The sequence below is a fragment of the Rhea pennata genome, chromosome 1 (assembly GCF_028389875.1).
Source record: "Rhea pennata isolate bPtePen1 chromosome 1, bPtePen1.pri, whole genome shotgun sequence".
Lineage (NCBI taxonomy): Eukaryota > Metazoa > Chordata > Aves > Rheiformes > Rheidae > Rhea > Rhea pennata.
This window is the reverse complement of record NC_084663.1, coordinates 204,829,751-204,852,577: the sequence shown is the minus strand read 5'-3', so window position 1 is coordinate 204,852,577 and position 22,827 is coordinate 204,829,751. Positions and strand designations below refer to the sequence as shown.

At 41.7% G+C, this 22,827-nt stretch overlaps 1 protein-coding gene across 2 annotated transcripts in view; it reads left to right on the top strand.

Annotated features, from left to right (window-relative positions):
• PANX1 (pannexin 1) overlaps positions 1-6,903 on the top strand; it is a 28,542-nt gene extending 21,639 nt beyond the window's left edge. The window contains exons 4-5 of one of the 2 annotated variants that reach the window (XM_062567330.1): positions 925-1,586; positions 3,850-6,903. In XM_062567330.1, coding sequence (XP_062423314.1) covers positions 925-1,586; positions 3,850-3,935 — 748 coding nt within the window. In that variant the 3' untranslated portion in view covers positions 3,936-6,903. Of the gene's footprint in view, positions 1-924; positions 1,928-3,849 lie in introns of those variants that run through there. The other variant, XM_062567329.1, reaches the window with a different exon arrangement.
• The last annotated feature ends 15,924 nt before the right edge of the window (positions 6,904-22,827 follow it).

Here is a 22,827-nt window from a genome sequence, read left to right as displayed (position 1 = left end):
TTTTAAAACCAATTTAAAAGACGTATCTGAAATCATTAGCGTGCACTTGGAGTTGGAACTTACAAATTTCTTTTATCAAAGAAAACATTTGATTAGTTTTTCAGATTACTAACAACCTGAGTTGTCCTGATTTCTTTTGTTGTAGCAGGCGTTAATTAGTTTTACCTAATATACTGTAAGAACACAGAGATGGCTGTAGCCCTCGTTTATCAGTGTTCTTGTCAATTGCTCACACCCTGTGATGTACAATTTATTATCAGTCTTATCCTGTCTTATTAGATCTAAAAAGCTTCTGTTTAAAACAAAAAACAGCAAAAAGAAAAAGCACCAAAAGCAAAAAAAAAAAAAAAAAAAAAAAAAAAAAAAAAAATTCTCTGATCAAATTGACGCACTGTTCTAACCAGATGCAGCTTCTACTTTATCCTAGGCTGGGGTCTTGTTTCTCTTTGTATGTGAGGATAGGAGCAACACAATAGGGAAGTTAAGAGATCTGTTCTTTAATATATGTAGTCAGACCTCAGCAGGTAAAAAAAAACTCTCAATGCACTGTTAACCTAATAAGACTGGAAAGACTGTTTTTCCTCTTGGATTTGCATATTATACCTATTTGATATTTGAAAAGAACAAAAAGATTTTCTTGACGGAGGGAAAATGTTTTGTTTGTTTCTGCCTTCTAGTGTTTGACCTCTTTTGGTACTCTTATTTGGCTTATAAGTTACTTTTCTGTATTAAATTATCAATATTCTCCATATATCTGCTTTATTCTATTATTTTTCCATTGGTTTCAATAAAACTACCTTTGATTTGTCACAGTAAGAGAGAATCAAGACTTGTCTGTTTTAGAGTATTTGGTTTATTTGAAATCTGAGGTAGATGAGAATGCTGCAGTATCTGATTTACGTGGTTTGTTCTTCTCTCTTTCAGTTTGTGGGAAATATCTGAAAGCTACTTCAAATACCCAATTGTTGAGCAATACCTGAAGACAAAGAAGACTTCCAAATACTTAATAGTCAAATATATTATCTGCCGTTTACTGACCCTAGTAATTATTTTCATTGCATGCCTCTATCTAGGCTATTACATTAGCCTCTCGTCTTTGAGTGATGAGTTTCTCTGCACTATCAAAACTGGAATTTTAAAGAATGACACAACTGTTCCAGAAATGGTTCAATGCAAACTTATTGCTGTTGGTGTCTTCAAGGTACTCAGCTACATTAATTTGATAGTCTATCTTCTAGTGATGCCTCTGGTTGTGTATGCCATGTTTGTTCCCTTCCGATGGAATTCAGGTATTCTTAAAGTTTATGAAATCTTGCCCACTTTTGATGTTCTGAAAGTTAAGTCAAAATGTTTTGATGACTTAAGCCTTTACCTCCTCTTTCTTGAGGAAAATGTAAGTGAACTTAAATCATTTAAATGCCTCAAAGTGCTGGAGAACATTGCAGTTTCTGAGAAGTTTGATGTCATGCAACTTTTGAAAAACCTTGGTACTATTAAGACAGATACTGTAGATGGGAAGTCACTGCCAGAGAAGCCTGAAGAAACAAAAGTAGAAGAGGTAGAAAAAGATACAACAGAGCTACAAGGTAAGGTACCTGTTTTTACTTTAAAAAATAAAAAAAAAGAAAAGGAAGCCAACCATCCAAACCTGCTAGTACAGAGAGAAAAGGAATCCATTAGTACAAAATCCATTAATACAAAACAAAGCAGGTTTCAGCTAGATATGTATTCCTACCAGAAGTATTTTAATGTCTTCTGTAAGAAAATGGATCTTAGACTTTGTTACTCTGTCTGCAATGTAACTGTGATAACGTCATTTACATACAGGAGGATTGTGCTGTTGCAAGTCAGTAGCACAGGCTGGATGCTGAAGTGTCTGTTAGGCTGATGGTATCCTTGCTGACATCTCTGTTCTAGGAACAAGAGGTTTTGGTGCTCTGAACTTGTAGTCCTTACAACCACCATCTGCATGGTAGAAGAGCACTAAACTGTTCTACAGTAGGTTGCACTTGGAAGACCAATGCAAGTGAGAAAGTTAGTGGTTTCAGGACATCATTTTTAGAGATTAGTTTGAAAGATCAGTAACTGCTGCCTCTGCTTTTCATGCAGACTTTGGCAAAAAAAGAAAACAAACAAACAAAAAAAAAAACAAAAACAAAAGAAAAACCTTTTGAGTGTGGAATAGCAGAAATCTTAGGTTAACACAGAAATAAGAACTCTGATATTCAGAAGTGCCACTAGTGGAGGGAACAGAAAAGGATAGAAGATGGTAAATGGGGCCTCCAAACATGCTCGTGTTCCTCCATAAGCAGAAAAAAATGGAAAGCTGACTGAAAGTGATTTTTGCCAAAATCATCTGGAGAGTCTGGATTATTGCACCTGATCTTTGAATATTCCCATCAGTTTCCAGATGTGGTTGGTTCTGAGCAATCCCTATTATATGAAACTTGGTGTTAGATTCTGTGGTAAAAAATGTAGCACATCTTAAATGTGATCCCAGTTTCCTGGTCAATTAGAGATTTATAGAGGAGCAGCCTAACCTCCAGATAGAGGCACAAAGAGACGGAGAACCTTTCTTCCCATTTGATGTAAACATAGCCAGTGTCATGTCCCTGCAAAACAGTTGGGATCCTCTGAATCAAGTTCAGACTTCATGTGCTGCCACCCTCATGAGTGCCACCCACTTCAGTTCTAGAAGTGAAGGTGCTCTAAAATGTTTAGCAGCTGACCTGGGTAGGTGAGTGCCAATACTGAGGGCAAGTGAAAGGACTGTTTCAAAGACAGGAAAAAATGAAAACTACTTTCTCTGACATTGACAGCACTATGCTTAATACAAAGAAGCGTCTGTCAACAGGAAATGGTTCCTCTGCACTACTGTGGAGTAGTTCTGGTAGGCTGAAGTTTCAGGAGGAGAAGTGAATTTACCAAAAGGGGAATCTGGAACACTCAGAATTATTTTAAACAATGTAGAAAAAACAGTTCTAGGAGAGAAGTTTGGATTACTTCTGACAGAAAATGGTTCTCCCTTTAAATGTGTCCCTTTTCAAAATACAGGTGGATGGATTTTAGTAGGAAGATTTAAGAGCCCAAGGTGGAGATCTCTGCTCATTGAGCTGAAAAGGCTAATAGGAAATCTGACTTACTTTTATTGAAAGCAGAGCTTTTGAAACTGTTTCCATTTCACAAAAACACTTCAAAGACTTCAAATTCCCTTTTTTCAGAGCTTCAGAAGCTTTCAACTGTTAGAATTTCTTAGAGAGAGCAGCAGCCATTTCCTGGCCAGCTATAGGTGGCACGTACCTCGCGTTCTGACTGAGTCCTGTGCGGACTTCACTTTCCATCAGCAAAGCTTCTCCCCATTACCTGTGTTTTCCTCTGTTGCTAGTGGTATTAGTACATTTTAAGAAGTGAACCATGGTAACAATCCAGTGGAAGAGGCTGACTCCATATCATAAGGGAGAGACTGCAGGGGTTCCTAGTCACTGATTGCCACATCCTGACTGCACCGGGACAGCTGAAGGCAATGCCTGTGTCATTGCAGTGCAAGTGGGAGAGCAGGTCTACCACTGCATGTTATTTTGGAGGTGCTGCTCAGGGTCTGGGCTGGGAGGACTGGGCACTGCTCCAGCCTCTTGAGCTCCTGTTGCCAGTCCTGTGCTAACATGGCATGCAGCAGTACTGAAAAGAAGACAAAAGCTATTTTGTAGATTTGGCATTTTGCCAGTCTGGTGCAGAAAGAAACATACAATAACCTCAGTGTGGCACAGGATAGCTCGTGTTGTGGCACTGTCTTTGTTGCAGCTCATTTATAAAGGAGAATGCATTGAATGGCTCGATTTTTCTGTTTAGTTCTGACAGACCATGATGCAAGTGGCAACACAAATCCGAGAGAAGATAAAAGGCTTCGCCAAAGACTTATAGATTCTTCGTGCTGATGCCTTCCAATTGCAGCAGGCAGGAGCTTTGTATTGCAAGGGGCTTCTCCTTTGCCTTCACTGCATTGGACACAAGATATTGCTCTGAATGCAATGTCTTGATATCTTGACAATTCTTCAGAGGCCAGAATGGTTTACAGACTACTTGTTACGTAATACTCATCAATCACATACCTGAAAAAGCATTTTATAGACTTTAGTTATTTATTAAAAAGCCAGCAAGAATGAAAACATCTCTATTATGAGTAACAGGTGAATTGCATTGAATGCAATTAAAGCTGCCATCAGTTAAGATGTAGGAATGTAACATATAGGGATGGGAAAGATAACTGTAGATACCAAAAAGAGATGGTGACATTGCACTGTGAAATGTCTCTCTCTTGGTTATATGGGGTCCCATACTGAACGTATTCAGGAAGGCAAAATACACAATTTGGGTAAGGGAGGAACCAAGGGAGGCAGCCACCTCAGTTCTGGAGTTTAAGTGTGGCGTTCAAGGAGCTCTCTGCCCTGTAAAGTTAGTTTTTTTAATATTAGTTTGGTTCATCTCCATATCAGTTGGTGGCTGGCCACTGAAATACTGGTATGTTTCCACAGGAAAGAGAGATGTTGCTGTGTTCAACTTATTTGTGATACAGCAGGGTAGAAATCTGAATCACCTGGTCTTGGTTAGTCATCTCAACAGTGAAGTGTTGGATTATTTCCTTGGCATTGATGGAATAAACTACAAACAGGCTTAGTATAAAGGAGCAGTGTAGATTCTAGGGATTTTGAACTTTCTATGTATTCATAAAATAAAAATAATGTCAACACACTTTTTAAACAAAATTTAATGGTGTATAAGCTAAACGTTCTGTTAATTTCTATTTCTCAGTTGATTTGGTCTTAATGATTAATGAATCCTTAGAAATTGGATGGAAGATCAATGAAGTTTATTCCATTTTTATAACAATTTGTAGAAACTGCTTTTTAATGTTTGCATGTGTGGAACTTGTTTTAATACATTTGTAGTATCAAACACAATATTTATTGTGCTGTCTTCCAAAACATACTTGAGAAGATTTATTTGTATTATACTAGCACTCGAGTGCCTCAGCAGAGCTAAGCACCCTGTAGCCAAAGTGAGGTAAATGTAAATATGATGAAAGGTTGTTTTTCCCAGACACCCTGTGACTTAATTTTAAAGATAAGATGCTGAAGTGGATTGGAACAAACAAAAGAAGGGGTACTTGCAAGTTGAAAAACTGTCCTAATTTATTTTGTTATTATGCTGTTTATGCAGAGCAGCATTCAGCTTTGATGTGTTCTTCCCCATCTCCCAAGACCTCTACCTTCAATTAACATTATAATGATCTTTGTCATGAATTTTTAGATACAAGGTTGGGAGGGTGGGGGTTAAATCACCACAATGGTTACGTGTATCCTTCACAAATGCTATATGGTGACTGTTTTTTCCATATTGTCTATGATATTGTAATTGAAATATCTCAGCTACCACCTCTTCCAGGTTGTCTTTTTCAACAAAATAGTACCTCTTTCATAGCTAGGTAAGCCCTTCCATTTTCTAGTCCATCTGTGTCATCCCACTCTTCTACTCTTAAATGTTAGCATTCTCAATATTACTGAGAATGAGTGAAATTAGAAGTAACCAGTGTTAAAACTTTTGCTCAGAACTGCTGATCTTTATGTGCTATATCAGATTTAAAGGAGAAAACACCTACTTGAATTTGGCAGCTGCTCTTAAACAAGAGGGTCCCTAAGTAGTCATAATACACATTGTGCTAGTATTATAAAAACTCTTTGGCTATTACATGACTTTCAGCTAAGACAAGCCTTATTTAATAGAAAGTCTTTAAAGCCATAATACTATGCTACCTCTTTGCGTGGAACAGTAGGATAGCTGCAGTCCTAATGTCCGTTGCATTACCAGCAAGAAACAGGGCTTACGCTGGACAGTGGTGGATGGAACTGCTTCATTTTCCTGTATACTTCTCCCAGCAAATCTAAAACCACCCTATGTTTTGGAGAGAGAAGTATGCAAATACTCTTAAAAGAAAGCAAGCCTTCCTTCCCTGGACTTCGTGATCATGAAATGTTTACCACTCATTAGTGATTCCAATACAGACACACACACGCTGTTGTTCTGAAGTGAAACTTAACTGGTTATCCTCACACTGTGCATTGCATGTCCTGTACAAGGAGTAGTAGTACAATACTAAGATTTTGTGATGTGGATGTGTTTGAACTGTTTGATAAAAGTAATGAGTTCTTAGTGGTTAAAACTTAAAGCTCCTGAAAGTGACGTGTTCATGTTTCATGTTGGATAAGGACTTTTACTAATTCCCCGTTTGTATTTAAAAATACGACTTACTGCAGTGAATGTCTTGTTATCTTCTAAAGTGCTCAATAAAATAATGTTGACTTTTTCTTGGTTATTTAAATAAAATCAGTATGATAAACTACAATAGCGTGACTGAAAGTTCCAGGACAACTACATGTTGCCATCTGAAAAACCTTACTACAGCACATACAGTCTGATGCTGAAACCTGAGCAAACTCTTCAGACAGTTATAACTATGTTTATTTAATTTTGTTCTCATAGTTCTTTTTCCTCTGAAAATTTTGGTTCAAAATTTGCTTAACTTTTAAAAGTGTCGCTGTTGAGAAAAAAGACATGATAACTAAGCACACCTAAAAATTGGCCACAGTCTCAGCATACTTGTGCATTTCAGCTGTATCTTGCTGTTTTCAGGTCTGTTATTACAACTGCCCAGTTCAATTCTACATGTATTTTAATGGTACTGCTCATGCTTTATTCTGCCCTTTTAGAATGGTTAAATTCCAATTTAGATCTTAAGGAAAAAAACTCCATCTTTAACCTGCTCATCACTACACTCCTTCTAGGAACAGTTGTATCTACCTGTCTTCTATATACCCTAGAAAGTAAAATGGCAATGTTGAATCTCAAGATTGGTCTGTGTGGTCCTTTGTTAGTTTCATTCTCCTTCAAGAGAACGGCCTGATTAAAAGAAAGAGAAGCAGAGCAGCTGATAGTGAGTTGTGCCTTGAGCAAGTTCTGAGGTGTTCATTAATTTGTTCTAAATCCCAGTGAGTCGTGTATAAAGTACCCCTTGAAAGGAAACTCCACAATCCTCAGTTCTACCAAGCTGAAAGAATTTTCCTTTTTGATGGCCCTTAATCCACTGAATGCACAAAAGAAACAGGGTACCTAAAGCCTTATTGGTGCAAGAAGCCAAATAGGATACCTGAAGGTTCTTCTATCACTTTGCAAGGAATTGCTTTTGCAAAGAGAAGTACGGTTATCTACTTTATTTTATTTTTAAGGGTTGTGAACATTAGTAGAGCATCCAGCAGTTCCATCAGAAAGTCATGAGTTCCCTCATTGGGGATGTGAATTGTAGTGGGCTAGAATTTTGGAGTCACCTCACCACTTGTGGGTATCTTGAACAGACCAGGAATACTTGAGCATATACCAGTGGTATATATGCTCAGCACAACTTGAGTGGGATATGCAATCTTGCAAGGCCAAGAAACATTGTTCTTTATCATTCATAGGAGCAGAGTCCCTAGGGTACAAAACAGGTAGGTACCCCAAGCTATGTTTGGAAATCTTTTGTGATCACTGACTGGAAAAGAACTTCAATTAAGGATTCAGAAGTAAATTATTAAACACATCTAGTCAAACCCCAAAAGCCTTCTCAGTCCCCAGATGAGAGTATAGAAAATCCATACTGTCAGCAGGGAAAATCCAAGGAGGAGGAGAAAAAAGTCATGTTCTGCATTAATAATCAATGTCTTCACACATTTCAGACTTTTGGAAGAGTATTGCAAGTAAATAAGAATCAGAATCTAAATCTCTTCTCCATCCTGCAGCAGGATGCACTAGGAAAGCTCCCTTTTATGGTATTTTTCTTAGTATTTTTCATATGAGAGCTTTGGGAGGAGGCACGTTTTAGAGAAAATAGGATCAGTCTTGAGAGACACAAAAAGAAACTTCTATCACGCCTTCTCTTACTTAGACCTTTGGATGGCTAAACAGTAGTTAGTCTGATTGAGTCACCCTGGACAGATTTTGCTGCAGGAAACTTCCTGGAGAGAAAGATGTTATCCCAGGAGGACATACTTCTCAGGTCTTGCAGACTCCTGTTCTGCCATCAATTGCCTTTATTTCAATCTAGAACACCAAAAAGAGCCCAGAGGGATGTAGCTATACTCAGGCAATATCTAGAAGCTTGCCCTCCTCCCCTCCACCATTCCAAAGGAAGTTCAAATCTGGGACCCACAGCCAACACCAACCCCATGTGCACTTACCACACAGACCACACTACAGGGGCAAAGGCCAACCTTTGAGTTCCAGTTAGAGAGAGTGTAGCAGAGAATAATGGCTAGGATTTAGGACTTACGCTTAGTGCTTAGGACTCCAAGGCTGCCTTTTTTAAAACCCTTACTTCTTCGGACAACATCTCCAGGAGCTGAATAGCTTCTAGACTTCCCCTGCCCTCTCAAAATGTGCAAGAACTGGACACTGTTGTTAGGGGAGCATTACTTACACCCATCAAACCAGAGGGAACAGGTGAAAGTCTCATTTCCTTAGGAAATCAAGCTTTACTTGAATCTCAGCACACTCTCAGGTCTTTGTGATTTTCTGTTATCTTAATAAAAATAATAAAGCCTTAAACCTCCCCTCTACCTATACTCCTGTCCAGATTTCTTCAGGTCAACAGTTTCCCCAGTTCCCTGTTATCTGGAGACAGAGAGATCCATGCAGCCACACAGTGTCCTGGGAAACACCTCACCTTGATCACTTGGGAAGAATCTTGGACCTCCTCATATTGACCCAAGAGCCAGGGGAGCTAGTCAAACCCTTGTTCTTGATACTCCTTCTGAAGAAGGAAGTCCACCACATCTATTCATCTGATAATGGCCTCCTTGAGTTGCAGAGAAGAAAGGGATACATTCTTCTGCTTAGATGGAAGTTCCTTTCTGATACACAGCATCCTGCAGAAACAAGCTGCTTTTTCCCAAAGAGACAGATTTCCTTCCTTCCTCTAGAGAAAAAGGTCTAGAGGAGAAAGAGTATCATCTCCCTCCTTTCAAATCCCCAAACCATTTTGACTGAATTCCCAGCAGGAATTCTCTAGGCCGTATCAGGATTCGTTGGCTCACGGGAGGGAGGGAGAAGTGGAATCCAGGCACACTCTTTACCAATCCACAGGATTCTGATACTCCCACAGCAGCAGCAACAGTCCAGCTTTAAATAACCTACTTCCTCCTATAGCACGTCTCCACACACACCAATTATTACATACTCTAATACTAAAGCTGCTGCCAAAGGTCTACAAAAATCAGCAGCTCTCACCTCTTCCTCTTCTTAGACCAGTTGGTGAACTGTCACAAAACTGAGCTTCCCCTTTCAAGGACATTATTCCCACTATGAAGTAAATGTTTGTCTTTTAACCACATTGCTAGAACTGCATCAAAATAAGGGGGTAAAGATCATGTAAAAAGTAGGTGTTGTGGAGGATATCTTGCATTATCATGCAAGTTTGTCCTGAGCTACAGCTCCACGCTCGTTATGGTTCAGTCTTGGAATTCACGAATGAGGTATGCAATGTTCTGAAATGCCTTAGGTGAAATGAGTTGTTTCTTTCCTGCTCCTCCCCATTACATGTTTTCCTCTTCCAAAGCTTGTTACAGGAGGCTGAGAGGTAGAATTCCATTGACTCCCTTCCCTTCCAGATCACAGCAAACTCTTGAGCTTCACACATTGCTTCTACATTGTCAGGACTGTTTTGAGCTGTGAAGGGCCTGACTTGCTAGAAGTTCAGAACCTGCTCCAACAGCTCTGAGAACAAACTTAGATGTTGACTACTGCTCAATAACCCCAATTTGCTTGCATCCAGGTGGAGCTCTGGCATTAGGGACTCACAACTACACGTACATAAAGCTTCCATATTCAGAGTAGGCCTTGAATATAGTGCATATCCATAGTCCACAGAAAGTAGAAAGAAAAGATTAACTAACTGCTTATTGAACACTGCCCTCCTGTGAACCAGAGAAAGCAGGGCATCAGGAAAAAATATCATGCCATCCCATAATTGAAAACTGTCATGAATGTATACATTAGGAAGCAAAATGTAGAATGAGTTCATAATTTCACTTCATGATATTACTTTTTTAAAAAAAGCTGTATGTTTATTATAATGTTGCACAACATTATTTTTCTATCACTATCAGAGAAATACTGACACTAGAGAAACATAATGACTAAAATATATTCATTTTCTAACCTTGTGTTAGAATAATAGGAAACTACACAGCATGAAATTTTAAACAAGCTACAGTTGTCCAAAATGTATTCTAATTTTTAAAAATGAGATGTAAATTTTATACAATATTTTCCAAAAGTTTAAGACTTTTTACAAAATATTTCATCCAGTCTTCATAGACATTTCAATAATGAATTTTTAAAAATCTGTTTTAAAAAAATTCCACATATCTAAGTAGCTAAGACATTTTAAAAATGATGTAGAAACAGGAAATAGAAAGTGAAAGGTGACTTTTTCTTTTATGTGACAAGTAAGCTTACATTCTTTTGAAACAAGTCCAGATTGCTCCAAAGCAGGCCAGTCTGAAGAAGCATGACCTCTCATCTTTGAAAGCTTCTGGAGAACTGGAGAGGTGCCTGAGGACTGGAAGAAAGCCAGTGTCACTCCAGTCTTCAATAAGAAGGAGGACCCAGGCAACTATAGGACCATCAACCTCACCTCCATCCCTGCAAAGGTGATGGAATAGCTCATTCTAGATGTCATCTCTAAACATGTGGAGGAAAAGAAGGTGATCAGGAGTAGCCAGCATGGATTCACCACGGCAAAATCATCCTTAACCACCCTGATAGCCTTCTCTGGTGGAATGACTGGCTGGGTGGATGAGGGGAGAGCAGTGGATGTTGTCTACCTTGACTTCAGCAAAGCCTTCCACACTGTCTCCCATAACATCCTCCTACATAAGCTCAGGAAGTGTGGGTTAGATGAGTGGACAGTGAGGTGGCTTGAGAACTGGCTGAAGGGCAGAGCTCAGAAGGCTGGGATCAGTGGCTCACAGTCTGGTCGGAGGCTTGTAGCTAGTGATGTCCTCCAAGGGTCAATATGGAGGTCCGGTCTTGTTCAGCTTATTCATCAGCAACTTGAATGAATGGACAGAGCGCCTCCTCAGCAAGTTTGCTGATGATGCTAAGCTGGGAGGAGTGGCTGATACACCTGAGGGCTGTGCTGCCATTCAGAGAGATCTGGACAGGCTATAAAGCTGGGTGGAGAGGAACCTCTTGAATTTCAACAAGGGTAAGTGCAGGGTCCTGCAACTAGAAAGAAATAACCATATGCACCAGTTTGGGGTGGGGGATAACCTGCTGCAGAGCAACTCTGCTGAGAAGGACCTGGAAGTGCTGGTGGATGACAAGTTGACTATGAGCCAGCAATGTGTTCTTGTGGCCAAGAAGGCCCATGGTGTCCTGGGGTGCATTAGGAACAACATTGCCAGCAGGTCAGGAGAGGTGATCTTGCCCTCTACTCAGCCCTGCTGAGGCCTTATCTCAAGTACTGCATCCAATTCTGGGCTCCCCAGTACAAGAGAGACATGGAGCTACCATAGAGAGTCTAGCGTAGGGTTACAATAATTAGAGGTCTGGAGCACCTCCCTTATCAGGAAAGGCTGAGAGAGCTGGGCCTGTTTAACCTGGAGTAGAGAAGACTGAGAGGGGATCTTATCCATGTCTATAAATACATTTAATGTTGGGTGTCAAGGGGACAGGGCCAGATTCTTTTCAGTAGTGCCAAGTGAGAGGACAAGAGGCAATGGGCAGAGATTGAACCACAGGAAGTTCCGCCTGAGTATGAGGAGGAGTTTCTTCACTGTGAGAGTGACAGAGCACTGGAACAGGTTGCCCAGAGAGGTTGTGGAGTCTCAGTCTCTGGAGGTATTCCAAACTCACCAGGATGCGATCCTGTGCAACATGCTCTAGGTGACCAAGCTTGAGCAGGGTGGTTGGACTAGATGATCTCCAGAGATCCCTTCCAACCTCCAGTGCTCCAGTCCCTTAATCATCTTCGTAGCCCTATGCTAGACTTTTTCTCCAGTAGCTCCATGTCTCTCTCATACTGGGGAGCCCAGAATTGGACATAGTACTCCAGATCTGGCCTTACCAAAGCTGAGTAGGACAGCAGGATCACCTCCCTTGACCTACTGGCAACACTCTTCCTAATGCACCTAAGGATACCATTTAGGTAGTTTGATAGCTCGAAAATATTTTGAGGTGACTAATAGATTCATTGTTTTCATTACCTTATGTCATTTCAGAAATACATCTTTTTGGTACTTAATAGAAATATTTACATTCTTAAATTACACTAGTATTTCGGTATGTTCAGTCAAATATCCCATTATGAATTAAAAATAGCCAAATTCCAATCAAATGCTGTGGTAAATTTTCTCTCTGCCATCTTGTTGACTGTGATGTCATTGCCTAACAAATGACAAAGATGTCTGGCGAGTATTTACTTCCTCAGGCTATAGTTTTGTTTTTCATTACTTGAGCTTTATTTCCGAAATTCTACCTTACCTTGAAGCCTGCTCAGTCTTTTCCCAAAGAGCATCTTCCTCAAGAGGAAATAAAAAAAAATGACTCTGGGATAATAGGGTTTGGATAGCCTTAACTCTGGCATTTCCAGATGTTATCGTTCTGGTATCTCATTGAGCATACTACATAGGTGAAATACCTCTCCTGACTGCATCCTTGCCAAACCAGGTAATTTCCTGAAAAGTGAGTAACTTCTAGTCACTTCACAGGGACAGGTTAAAACAATTTGGAAACCATTTATTTGCAAAGATAGCAACCCTTCAAACACTTAAGAAATCCATTAGAAAACAGTTAAACAAATACCGAGATTTTACCTGCCAAATGAAAGCCATGATCTTACACATGGTTACAGAGTAGCATTTAACTTTTACACCAGGCTGTGAAATTCAACGTATTGTCTGGAGCTTTGGTTCATGGATTGCTAACAATCTCACAAGACAAAACTGACTTTATTACTCCCTTGCACCACTGAAGTAGCACTACTGGATTATTCAGTCAAGAGCATAGTGTGTCTGACTCTCACACAGCAAAATGCTTTGGTACCTGTGCAATGCACGTAAAGACTATGCACAGTCAACTGTAATCCATTCTAAACCACAGAGACTGACTCCCCAGAAACCTCTAGCTGTAGAAGTGAAAGCAAATCTGAGGGGCTGAGGTGGTCTGCATACAGCCCTTCTCTTTCCTTCTGGCAAGTTTGTCCTCCTTGAAGAGTCTTAGTGCTAGGAACTCCAAGGCAATCACCCTGCAGGAGAAGAGCCAAGCTAGTCCATGTGGGAATGAGGGTTTCTCACTACCACCAGAGCATACTGTCTAGCTCCTCCTGAGCAACAGCTTTATATGGAGACGCTGGTAATAAGTACATCAACTACTCACAGTATGAGAACTGAGCCCTAAATTGACAAGCTGGAGAAACGTGCATACCACAAAAAGCAGTAGCAATGAAATCAGTAAAATGTTAATCTTTCTTACAGACCTCATATCTTTGTTATTTGCTTTTCCATGCTTCCATTCTGTCAAAGTGAGTAAGCAGCAAAGTGTCACTTCTCTCAGTTCATCTGTGCATGTATCTGCTGCTTATCATAGTCTGTGCTGGCTGTTTGGTCTTCTGCTACCTAGAGCAAAATAGGCAAACAGGATATTCCTCAAAGGACAATAATGAACCTGCGGTCATAGAATCATAGAATCAATAAGGTTGGAAGGGACTCTCTGGAGATCATCTAGTCCAACCTCCCCGCTCAGCACAGTCACCTAGAGAATGTTAGACAGGGATGCATCAGAGAAGGAGACTCCACAACCTCTCTGGGTAACCTGGTCCAGTGCTCCGTCACTCTCTCAGTGGAGAAATTCCCCCTCACGCTCAAGCAGAACTTGCTATGTTTCAATCTCTGCCCACTGCCTCTTGTCCTGTCATACGGGACAACTGAAAAAGAGTTTGTCCCCATCCCCTTGACACCCTCCCTTCAGGTACTTGTACACATTGATAAGATCCCCCCCCACAGTCTTCTCTTCCCCAGGCTAAAGAGGCCCAGCTCTCACAGCCATTCCTCATAGAGCAGATGCTCCAGCCCTCCGATCATCTTCGCAGCCCTACACTGGACTCTCTCCAGTAGCTCCTTGTCTCTCTTGTCCTGGAGAGGCCAGAACTGGACACACTGCTCCAGATGAGGCCTCAGCAGGGCTGCGTAGAGGGGCAGGATCACCTCCCTTGACCTGCTGGCCACAGTCTTCCTAATGCACCCCAGGATGCCATTGGCCTTCTTGGCCACAAGGGCACATTGCTGGCTCATGATCAATCTGTCATCCACCAGCACTCCCAGGTCCTTCTCTGCAGAGCTGCTCTCCAGCCCCCCAGCTTGTCCTGGTGCCTAGAGTTATTTTTCCCTAGGTTCAGGACTCTGCACTTGCCCTTGTTAAACCTCATGAGGTTCCTCTCTGCCCAACTCTCCAGCCTGTCCAGGTCTCTCTGAATGGCAGCACAGCCCTCAGGTGTATCAGCCACTCCTCCCAGCTTGGGATCATCGGCAAACTTGCTGAGGAGGCACTCAGTCCCCTCATCCAGGTCATTGATGAAGAACTTGAACAGGATAGGACCCAGTACTGAGCCCTGGGGAATGCCACTACTCACAGGCCTCCAACTAGACTCCACGCCACTGATGACGACCCTCTGAGCTCTGCCCTTCAGCCAGTTCTCAATCCACCTCACTGTCCACTCATCTAACCCACACTTCCTGAGCTTATGTAGGAGGATGTCATGGGAGACAGTATGGAAAGCCTTGCTGAAGTCAAGGTACACAACGTCCACTGCTCTGCCCTCGTCTACCCAGCTAGTCATTCCATCACAGAAGGCTATCAGGGTGGTTAAGGATGATTTTGCCTTGGTGAATCCATGCTGGCTACTCCTGATCACCTTCTTTTCCTCCATATGCTTGGAGATGATGTCCAAATTCTTAATGGAATTCTTGGCGATGACGTCCAAAATTTCTTAAGTCACTGCATACTTAAAATTCCCTAGTGCCTAAAGTAATGGAAGTAAAATCTCTCAACTAGCATCGAAAGAATTATTTAATTGTTCATTTTTTTTCTCTTAATTGTACTACATTTTGGATAACAAATGTTTGATGCTTCAGAGTACAGAACTGTGCCAGAAGTCTAAGCTGCAGGATGAGAAACAGATCCAAGGGCCATTTGTCTGCTTAGTACGTGGGAATTTGTTTATACTGCTAAACAAAAATGCCAGGGACTGAGCTCAAATTTTTGAACTATGCTGTCCTCATCGTTAAACTGTTAACTCATTCCTGAGCTGTATTTTGGACCACTCCAACTGGCTTTCTGCAAGACAAATTCTGGATAGTTCACTTCACGAACAACTCCCAGAAGGCAACAGGAATGGAGACTACGCAAGCTTGGCTCTGCCTGCTTACATTTCTCTTCAACATCCTCTCATCAAGTTTTGCACCTTCAGAGATGGCACCCTTCCAGGACCTTGAAAATATATCCTTAGCTTCATATATTTAAAAAACTACTCTAGTGGGCTGTGGTAAAGCCCTCGTATCATAGAATCAGTAAGGTTGGAAGGGATATTATAGAGCTTTGGACTGAAAAGCATACAAAAAATACCATTTTGTCTTGGGTCACAGGGATATGCCCAGGGGCCTAAAGTCAAGAGCTATGTACCATGAAGCAGCTGGTCTGCTCTAGACAGGATTAGCCCTATGTACTGTGGAAACAAGTGAGTTTATAACTTAGGGAAACATTTGTAGACCTTGTTATTTAGCTGCGTAGCCATGATTGTCGCACCCTAAAGAACCCTGCCTACCCGATACAACCTGCAGGGAAGGGAGACACCTAAGTGGTGGCTGAGAGATTAACCTGAAGGAAGTGAAAATCTCCATGCATTTTTTAATAGATAAAGGTGATTGTTCTTCTGGTCAGGATATTGCAGGGATGACTGTACAGATGATGGTATTCATCCCTGTCTCTCTTTAAGGATCATCAAAAGGTTTTGAGCCGAAGGCAAGAAGTGGGAAGTTTGAACTCACTTTGGCTCACTGTGATACACAGCAAATCCTCCAAGGCTGTAAACTAGAGGACTCAAGGCCCCAGTGGGTGAGCGAGAGGCACGTCCCCAGCTTGGTTTTATTGAGAAAATTACTGTTGAGCTGTGAGAGCCGAAGCCCACCAACGCAAGGCAAGGGGAAACACGGGGAGGTGAACCCGCTGCGGCAGCAGTAGCTGGCATCCACGGCGTGGCAAGCTGGGAAAGGCAGAAGTCCTTGGGGAAGGCTGGGCCTCAGGAGCCATCCACGAGCCAGAGGTGCGGGTGGAGGCCGATGCTCCGCCTCCCACCCTGCGTTTCCAGAAAGAGGGGAAAAGGAAAACGTGAGCAGGAAATCTGAGTCCTAAGGGGCTGAGAAAACCACTGCCTTCCTGCTCAATCCTGGAAATACATAAACCCCCCACAGCACAGGGCTACGTTTCCAGTAGCACAGTGACTCGATCACCCCTAGCCCCAGTTTGCCTCAGCCGCAGCACCACAGGCAGCGCCAGGGCTGGTCCCGCCTGGTTCAGACCGGTTCCAGCTGGTGGCCGGGCGGGGCTGGCGGCCGGATCCCTGGGGGCTGGCAGGAGGGAGTGAGAGGAGCGCGGCCCGCCGGGATGCAGCAAGCCCAAAACGGCCCGTCCTCGCCGCGGGGGGCAGGAGGAGGGAGGACCCGCATGGAGCTCCTCGGAGGAAAGTGAGGAGCTGGGGCGCGCGGCTTAGCTCCGACGGGGACGGGGGGGCCGTGCGGCAGTGAAGAAATGAGCTGTGTGCCTTTCTCGCTCCCCATGCTGCTTTTAAGGGCTGTCAGCAATGCAGGAGCTTTCATAATTTCCAACAGTGCAAACTCAGAAGCAAGATTATTTTGTTTTTCAGGCTAAGCTGCTCTGTGAATCATTCCCACCTGAAATGTAACCTGCCAAGCAACCCCACCTCTGTGCCCATCCATCTTGCTCTCACAGCACCAGCCGAAGTGATTTTGCACTCGAGGCCAAATTTTCATTTCTGTTCAACAAATATACATCACAAACTCCCAGAGTGCCTGTCACACCAGATGCTGCAGGGGTTGGGTTGTGTCCGGCTTTTCCTTTTCTATTCTCATTCTTTTTACCTGCTATTTTATGACTGATACAGGCCTCTTAACATCTAAAACAACTTAGATATTCACTTGTAAATTAATTTAGGGAGATCTACCACTTATTTTACTGCACTTGCACTGGTCAGTCTGAAGAGCTCTTGGCACAGACCAAAATATAAACAATAAAATGAGAGGCTGAAATCTGAAGTCCTGCTCGTTTAGCTTAGAAACCTTTCTGCACTACTCCACATTAGGAAAACTCTTGTGTCCACCTCCCGGAGACCAGGACAGCACTCAGCTTTGGGATGCTGTTGTGAGGCTCTCCAGATGCGCTGAACAAGTAGGGAAGCTGGACCCTTCCTGTGGGTCCACACAGAGGATGCAAAGTGACAGGTATGGGGCTTCTGGCCTGTACTTCACATTTGGCCCTGAGCCTTCAGCATGCAGAGATCAACCACTCATGGCCAGGTGACAGCAGCTGTGGAGCTCCCTGTTATAGCAGGATGTCAGCTCCTGTGGATCCAGGCTTTGAGACAGATGTAGGGCTCGCAGGACTGGACTATCCATCTTACTACAGTCCTTGGTAAAATACAACCTGTAAGTCTACAGAGCAGCAGGAGGGATGGAACCAAAGTTTCAATGGGTTTTCACCTTGTCCTCCTCCATCCTGCCATTTTCAGCCCACCATGTAGTCCCGCAGGAAGGAGAAGGGGCTGCTGTTCTGCTGGGCTGCAGCATGCAGGGATTCTGTGGGTTGCTTGGTATGGGAAGGACCTCTCTTCCTCTAGCATCAGTGATAAAAGGGAAATAAGAGAGTAAGTTAGAATCACGATGTACCAGCCATAGATGGCTTTGGGAGACTACAGGCCATGCTAGACTGTGACAGAATCTTGCAGTCAGGCCTCAGAGAACAGCTACATGGTGCCATGCCTCTGCTGGTGCAAACTGTCACAGCTCAATGACTTCAGTGCAAGGATGGCAGACTGCTTCAGCAGCTGAACTGACTGCACTGTCTCACCAGGACTCAAGAGATTTATGAATAACATAGTTCTGAATAATTTATTGGGAAACTGCTATTATAAAGCTTTATCTATGTGTCCAGATACTGTTTGCAAGTCAATCTATTTAGAGGAGTCAGGTATCCTGGAAGCTCTTGAAACACATTTTTTTCATCTGACAGTTTACTGTAGCAGCTTGTTGCTTCTTCTGAAGTTCAGCAAGGCCTAACTTCAGTGCACTACTTGTCCTGGGCTCTGTGACAGCTGTGATTACAGCATGCAAATGAGTACAGAGAACAGAGCTGAAATGAACCTGGCAAGTCCATGCATGGCTCAGTGCTTGCAGGTGTACATACTCGCATTTCAAAGCTGTAGAGCTTCATTCAGTGTTGCTGAACTCGGCATGACTTTGTAGATCAACAGTCAAAGATGTTAGGGTATGACACTATTAATGACTTCTGTGCAGGGCATACTCAGACCATTTTAATCATAATCCATCCAAAAGACATGAAAAACATCTTGAAGTTTCACATTCAATATGGCAAAGTTTAAGACTCTCAGTAACTGGATGATGGGGTGAGTAACTGTTCTCTCTATATAGTGCACAAATGTAGACAAGGATATCAATCTTTGTAAAGTGCTTTGAGATACAGAGATTAAAAAAAAAACACTGTAGGACATTTGTATTAGCTATTTGTGGTTGTTAAGAGAATTAAGAAGAGGTTTCTACCCATCAGAGAAGTGTGATTGTTGACTCTCTGGAACTTCTCAGTTTCTTTCCTGTAAGAACAGTGGAAATAAAGATAGTTTGGAGATGGCACTTGATACCTTGAAAAATATGAGTGAGACAGATTAGTGTTAATGAAGTTCCAAGAAATTGCTGTATTTTTAGCAGCCCTCTTTCACCTCCATCAACTGAGACAAGAATATATTACTGACTGCAGATGAAAACAAGAAGGCTGTATTGCAGTCACAAAGAATGTCAACAAAATCTGAGAGTCATTTCTTCCATCTAGGAGAAGTCTGTAATCTTTCTCTTAGGTGATACTTCCAGGTTATTTCAGGTGGTCTTGGCTTCCTTGTGCATGTCATAGTAAAAAGATTTGATTATGCTGTGTTCTAACAGTTTTACCTATACTCCATGAAATATTCCTGCCTCCAGCAGATACAGCTGTAATGATTCAGCTATCTGTTGCTTTCCTTTGGGTAAGACAAACTGTTTTTTGGTTATGAAGTATTAATATTATGTATTAAATTACAGACAAGATGACTGATGCACAGTCCCTTCTATTCTAAATAGATTTTTACTTTATGAAACCAAATCATATCTGGACCATATCTGAATTGCCATGAGATGCAACATGCTAATATTGGGAAATAGCACGTGGTATTTTTCTGTTTAGTTTCTCCTCTGTTACAGAACAGCAAGCTGATTTCTGGCACTAAGCTATACATTGAAAAAACTGTGTTAAAGAAGTAGTGATTTTGTAAACTCATGTGATATAAAAGAATTTTATCTGTGATCCAGCTTCTCCAAACCTCCAGTGCTCCAGGATAGTCATACCACAGTTTCTTATCCTGCCTTATTGCTAATTATAGCAACCATAGCAAATCATATGTAAAGAAAAATACTCCATTTATATCTACTAAGGAGCTGGCTCTTGTAATTTATTTGGCTGCAACAGAAATTCTGCTGTTACAAAGAAACCCATGTAGTAGAATAAAGCAGTTGTGGATTTTTTCTGCTGAGCACCACTGTCAGATTGCAATGGCAACTGTTCTCTACCACTAAAGAGCTTGAGACTGACACAGATCTTGCCTACTTCCCTGGGGACTTCAGCCTATCCGAAGTGTATGTTAAATACTATGATGGAGAGTCTGGAATAAGTTTGAATTCAAGGATTTAATTGGGAAGGCTCTGGAAGTGGGGCGCTGTAGGTTTGTTCTGTTCAGTACAGAGATGGATGATGGACTACAGAGCACAAATCAGTTGAGAAGTGGTCTGAACTCAACTAAGTGAAATTAAGAAAAATGCAAAAGAACAACTACACTTATGAAGGAGAAATCAAATGGGTAATAATCAGCTAGACATTAAGAGTGTAGAAAAATATGGGATTACTGTGGATTTAAACTTAGGAAGTTATCTCTGTAGTGCTTTTGCATAAAAAGATCCCCCAAAACCCCAGCCTGCCTATCCAAATTCCTCCATCAGTCTGGAATGCATTAGCAAGAGTGTCATATGTAAGGCAGAGTGATGACTTTTCTGCTCTGCTTGGAGCAGGTGAGGAAGTACCTGAGATATGCCATTCTGTTCAAGCACCACATTTCAAGAAAAACGTGCAGAATATAAAAGGCATGTCACGTTCAAGGAATATTTGGAAGAACTCTAATAGATGCAGAAGAGAGACAGAAAACAATAGGAAAGTCTTCATTTAAGAAAAAGTAGCAAGAGACTGCCCTTTACAGATGGCATGGAGAAGAAGCCATCAGATTCATTTGCAACAGTGACATTTAGCTTGAATGCTTAGAAAAAGCTTTATTGGCAAAGTAGCAAAGCTGTGGAATAACATATTCTTGTCTAGCACTGGTACTAGAAAGTGTTGCAGCAACCTGGTGGTGGTGAGATCCACAGGGCTGGGGCAAGAGCCCCTTCCCTCAGTTCCTCATTTTCCACAAGTTCCTCAGTGCCCAAGTGATCTCATGCCAGTGGATGACCAAAATTTGTCTGTGAATGATTATAACCCTTGGAATACAGAGAATCCTTTTACTTCCTTATCTCATGAGGTACAGCACCCAGTGTAAGCCTCTGAGGAACTTTCTCCCTCTCCACCCACTTGTGCACCCCAGCACATGCCATTCAACCCCTCAGAATGTGCCTGCAGCACTTCTACTCTTTGCCCAGGTGCTGTGCCATGGGCTGGGAGAGACAGCAGGCCACCCGCAGCTCTTTCCCCTGCAGCTGCTGAGATACAAATGCTGTGCTGTAGCATCATCCCAGCTTGAGTTGGAGGTGGAGGCAGAGCAGAGGGCACTGATGGAGCAGAAGAAGGGTTGCTCAGATGCCATGGTACAGCAGTAGTGTAGTCCTTTAATAATTTTCTTATCGTCTAGAGTCATGATACCCTCGTACTAACATACCTCATCAGCATTGGGATGACCGAGGAACTTCTTTCAGCAGACATTTTTTTTTAAATAGGTTGGACAAACATCAACCAGAGATCTTCTAGCAGCAAGACTGGACTAGATTTCCCCTTGAAGTCTCTTCTCATCCAGCAGACGCTTCTGTTCATTGTCTCTTTAATGTATTCTCAGTACAAGTGTGACTCATCTGGTGTTTGGAAAAGAATATGCAGTTAATCAAGATGTTTAGCTGGTATTCAAGAATAACTTTACTGAATAGAATGAAGAAAATAAAAATACTGAGTGTATAAAAGATGGCTGAGATTTACCAAAGCAGAGAAGAATTGCAGGGCCAGGAGATGCTGGGATCCACAAAGGGCTGAAGGAAGCTCATTAGGGAAAGTTAAAGTTCTTGACTGATGGTAAGAAGTGTTTCTCATGTCAGAATACAGTAGCTATACTAATGTATCTAAAAAAGGTTTATTACCTACTTTATTTCTATTTATTTAAGTAGAATAAATAAGAGGAACTGAGGCCAAGACAAACATAGATGGCCACAAATGACTTGTCTGCTAAGGTAGCTCAGTTTTTCGTTGCAAGATGTCTTAAAAGGCTTTCATTTTCATAAATCAGCAAATCTCTCTTCTGTGAAAAAATAGATTCTTGATTGCCAAGTCTGACACCAAACTTGAGGAACCCCCAGATTAGAGTTTTCAGAAGTCTTTGTTATACAGTCTAAAACAATGAATCTTTGCTTATTGTAAGATATATATGATGCTTCAGAAGAGTGAGAGCATTCTGACTACACAATTAAACTTTTTCAATAAAAGATCAACCTGTAATATGTTTTTAAATGCAATTAATGTACAGATTCTTTCTTCTGGTTTAGGTTCTTTTGGGAAAGGGAAGGCAAGGGAATGTAAGGGAAGGGAAGGGAAGTTTAAAGGGAAAAGCCTCATCTGACATGAATGAGTGCAAGAAAGGCTTCAAGGACTTCTCATCCCTGAGTAGTAGTCAAAATACAACAAACTGTCAAGTGAAACTTGATCTTTGCTCCCTTTCAAGTTGTCTGTACAATTCTACATGGAGAAAATGGATAAAGCACCTAGCATGCATATATATATATATGTGTATATATATGTATATTCTATATATAGAATATAGGAACAGAGAATTAATATTTACCAGTCATAGGATCTGCAAGTTAATTTTTAAAAACCTGCAGCCTTACAATATATTTCAAGGAAACAGTATTGTCAATACAAATAACTTCCCTTTGAACAGAAAAATCACAACATTATCTTAAAATCGTCAAAGTTGCAGAGACACACTCTCAAAGTTTAGGAAATGCTGGCATTAACTTTACCTGTCCAACTTTAATTGAGCTCCCTCATCCATATGACAGATGATACAATCTCTAATTACAAGATCATGTTTTATTTTTCACAACTCCTGCACTTAGGCTGTCTCCCCTCTAACAAGCTCCAACTAACTGTTCA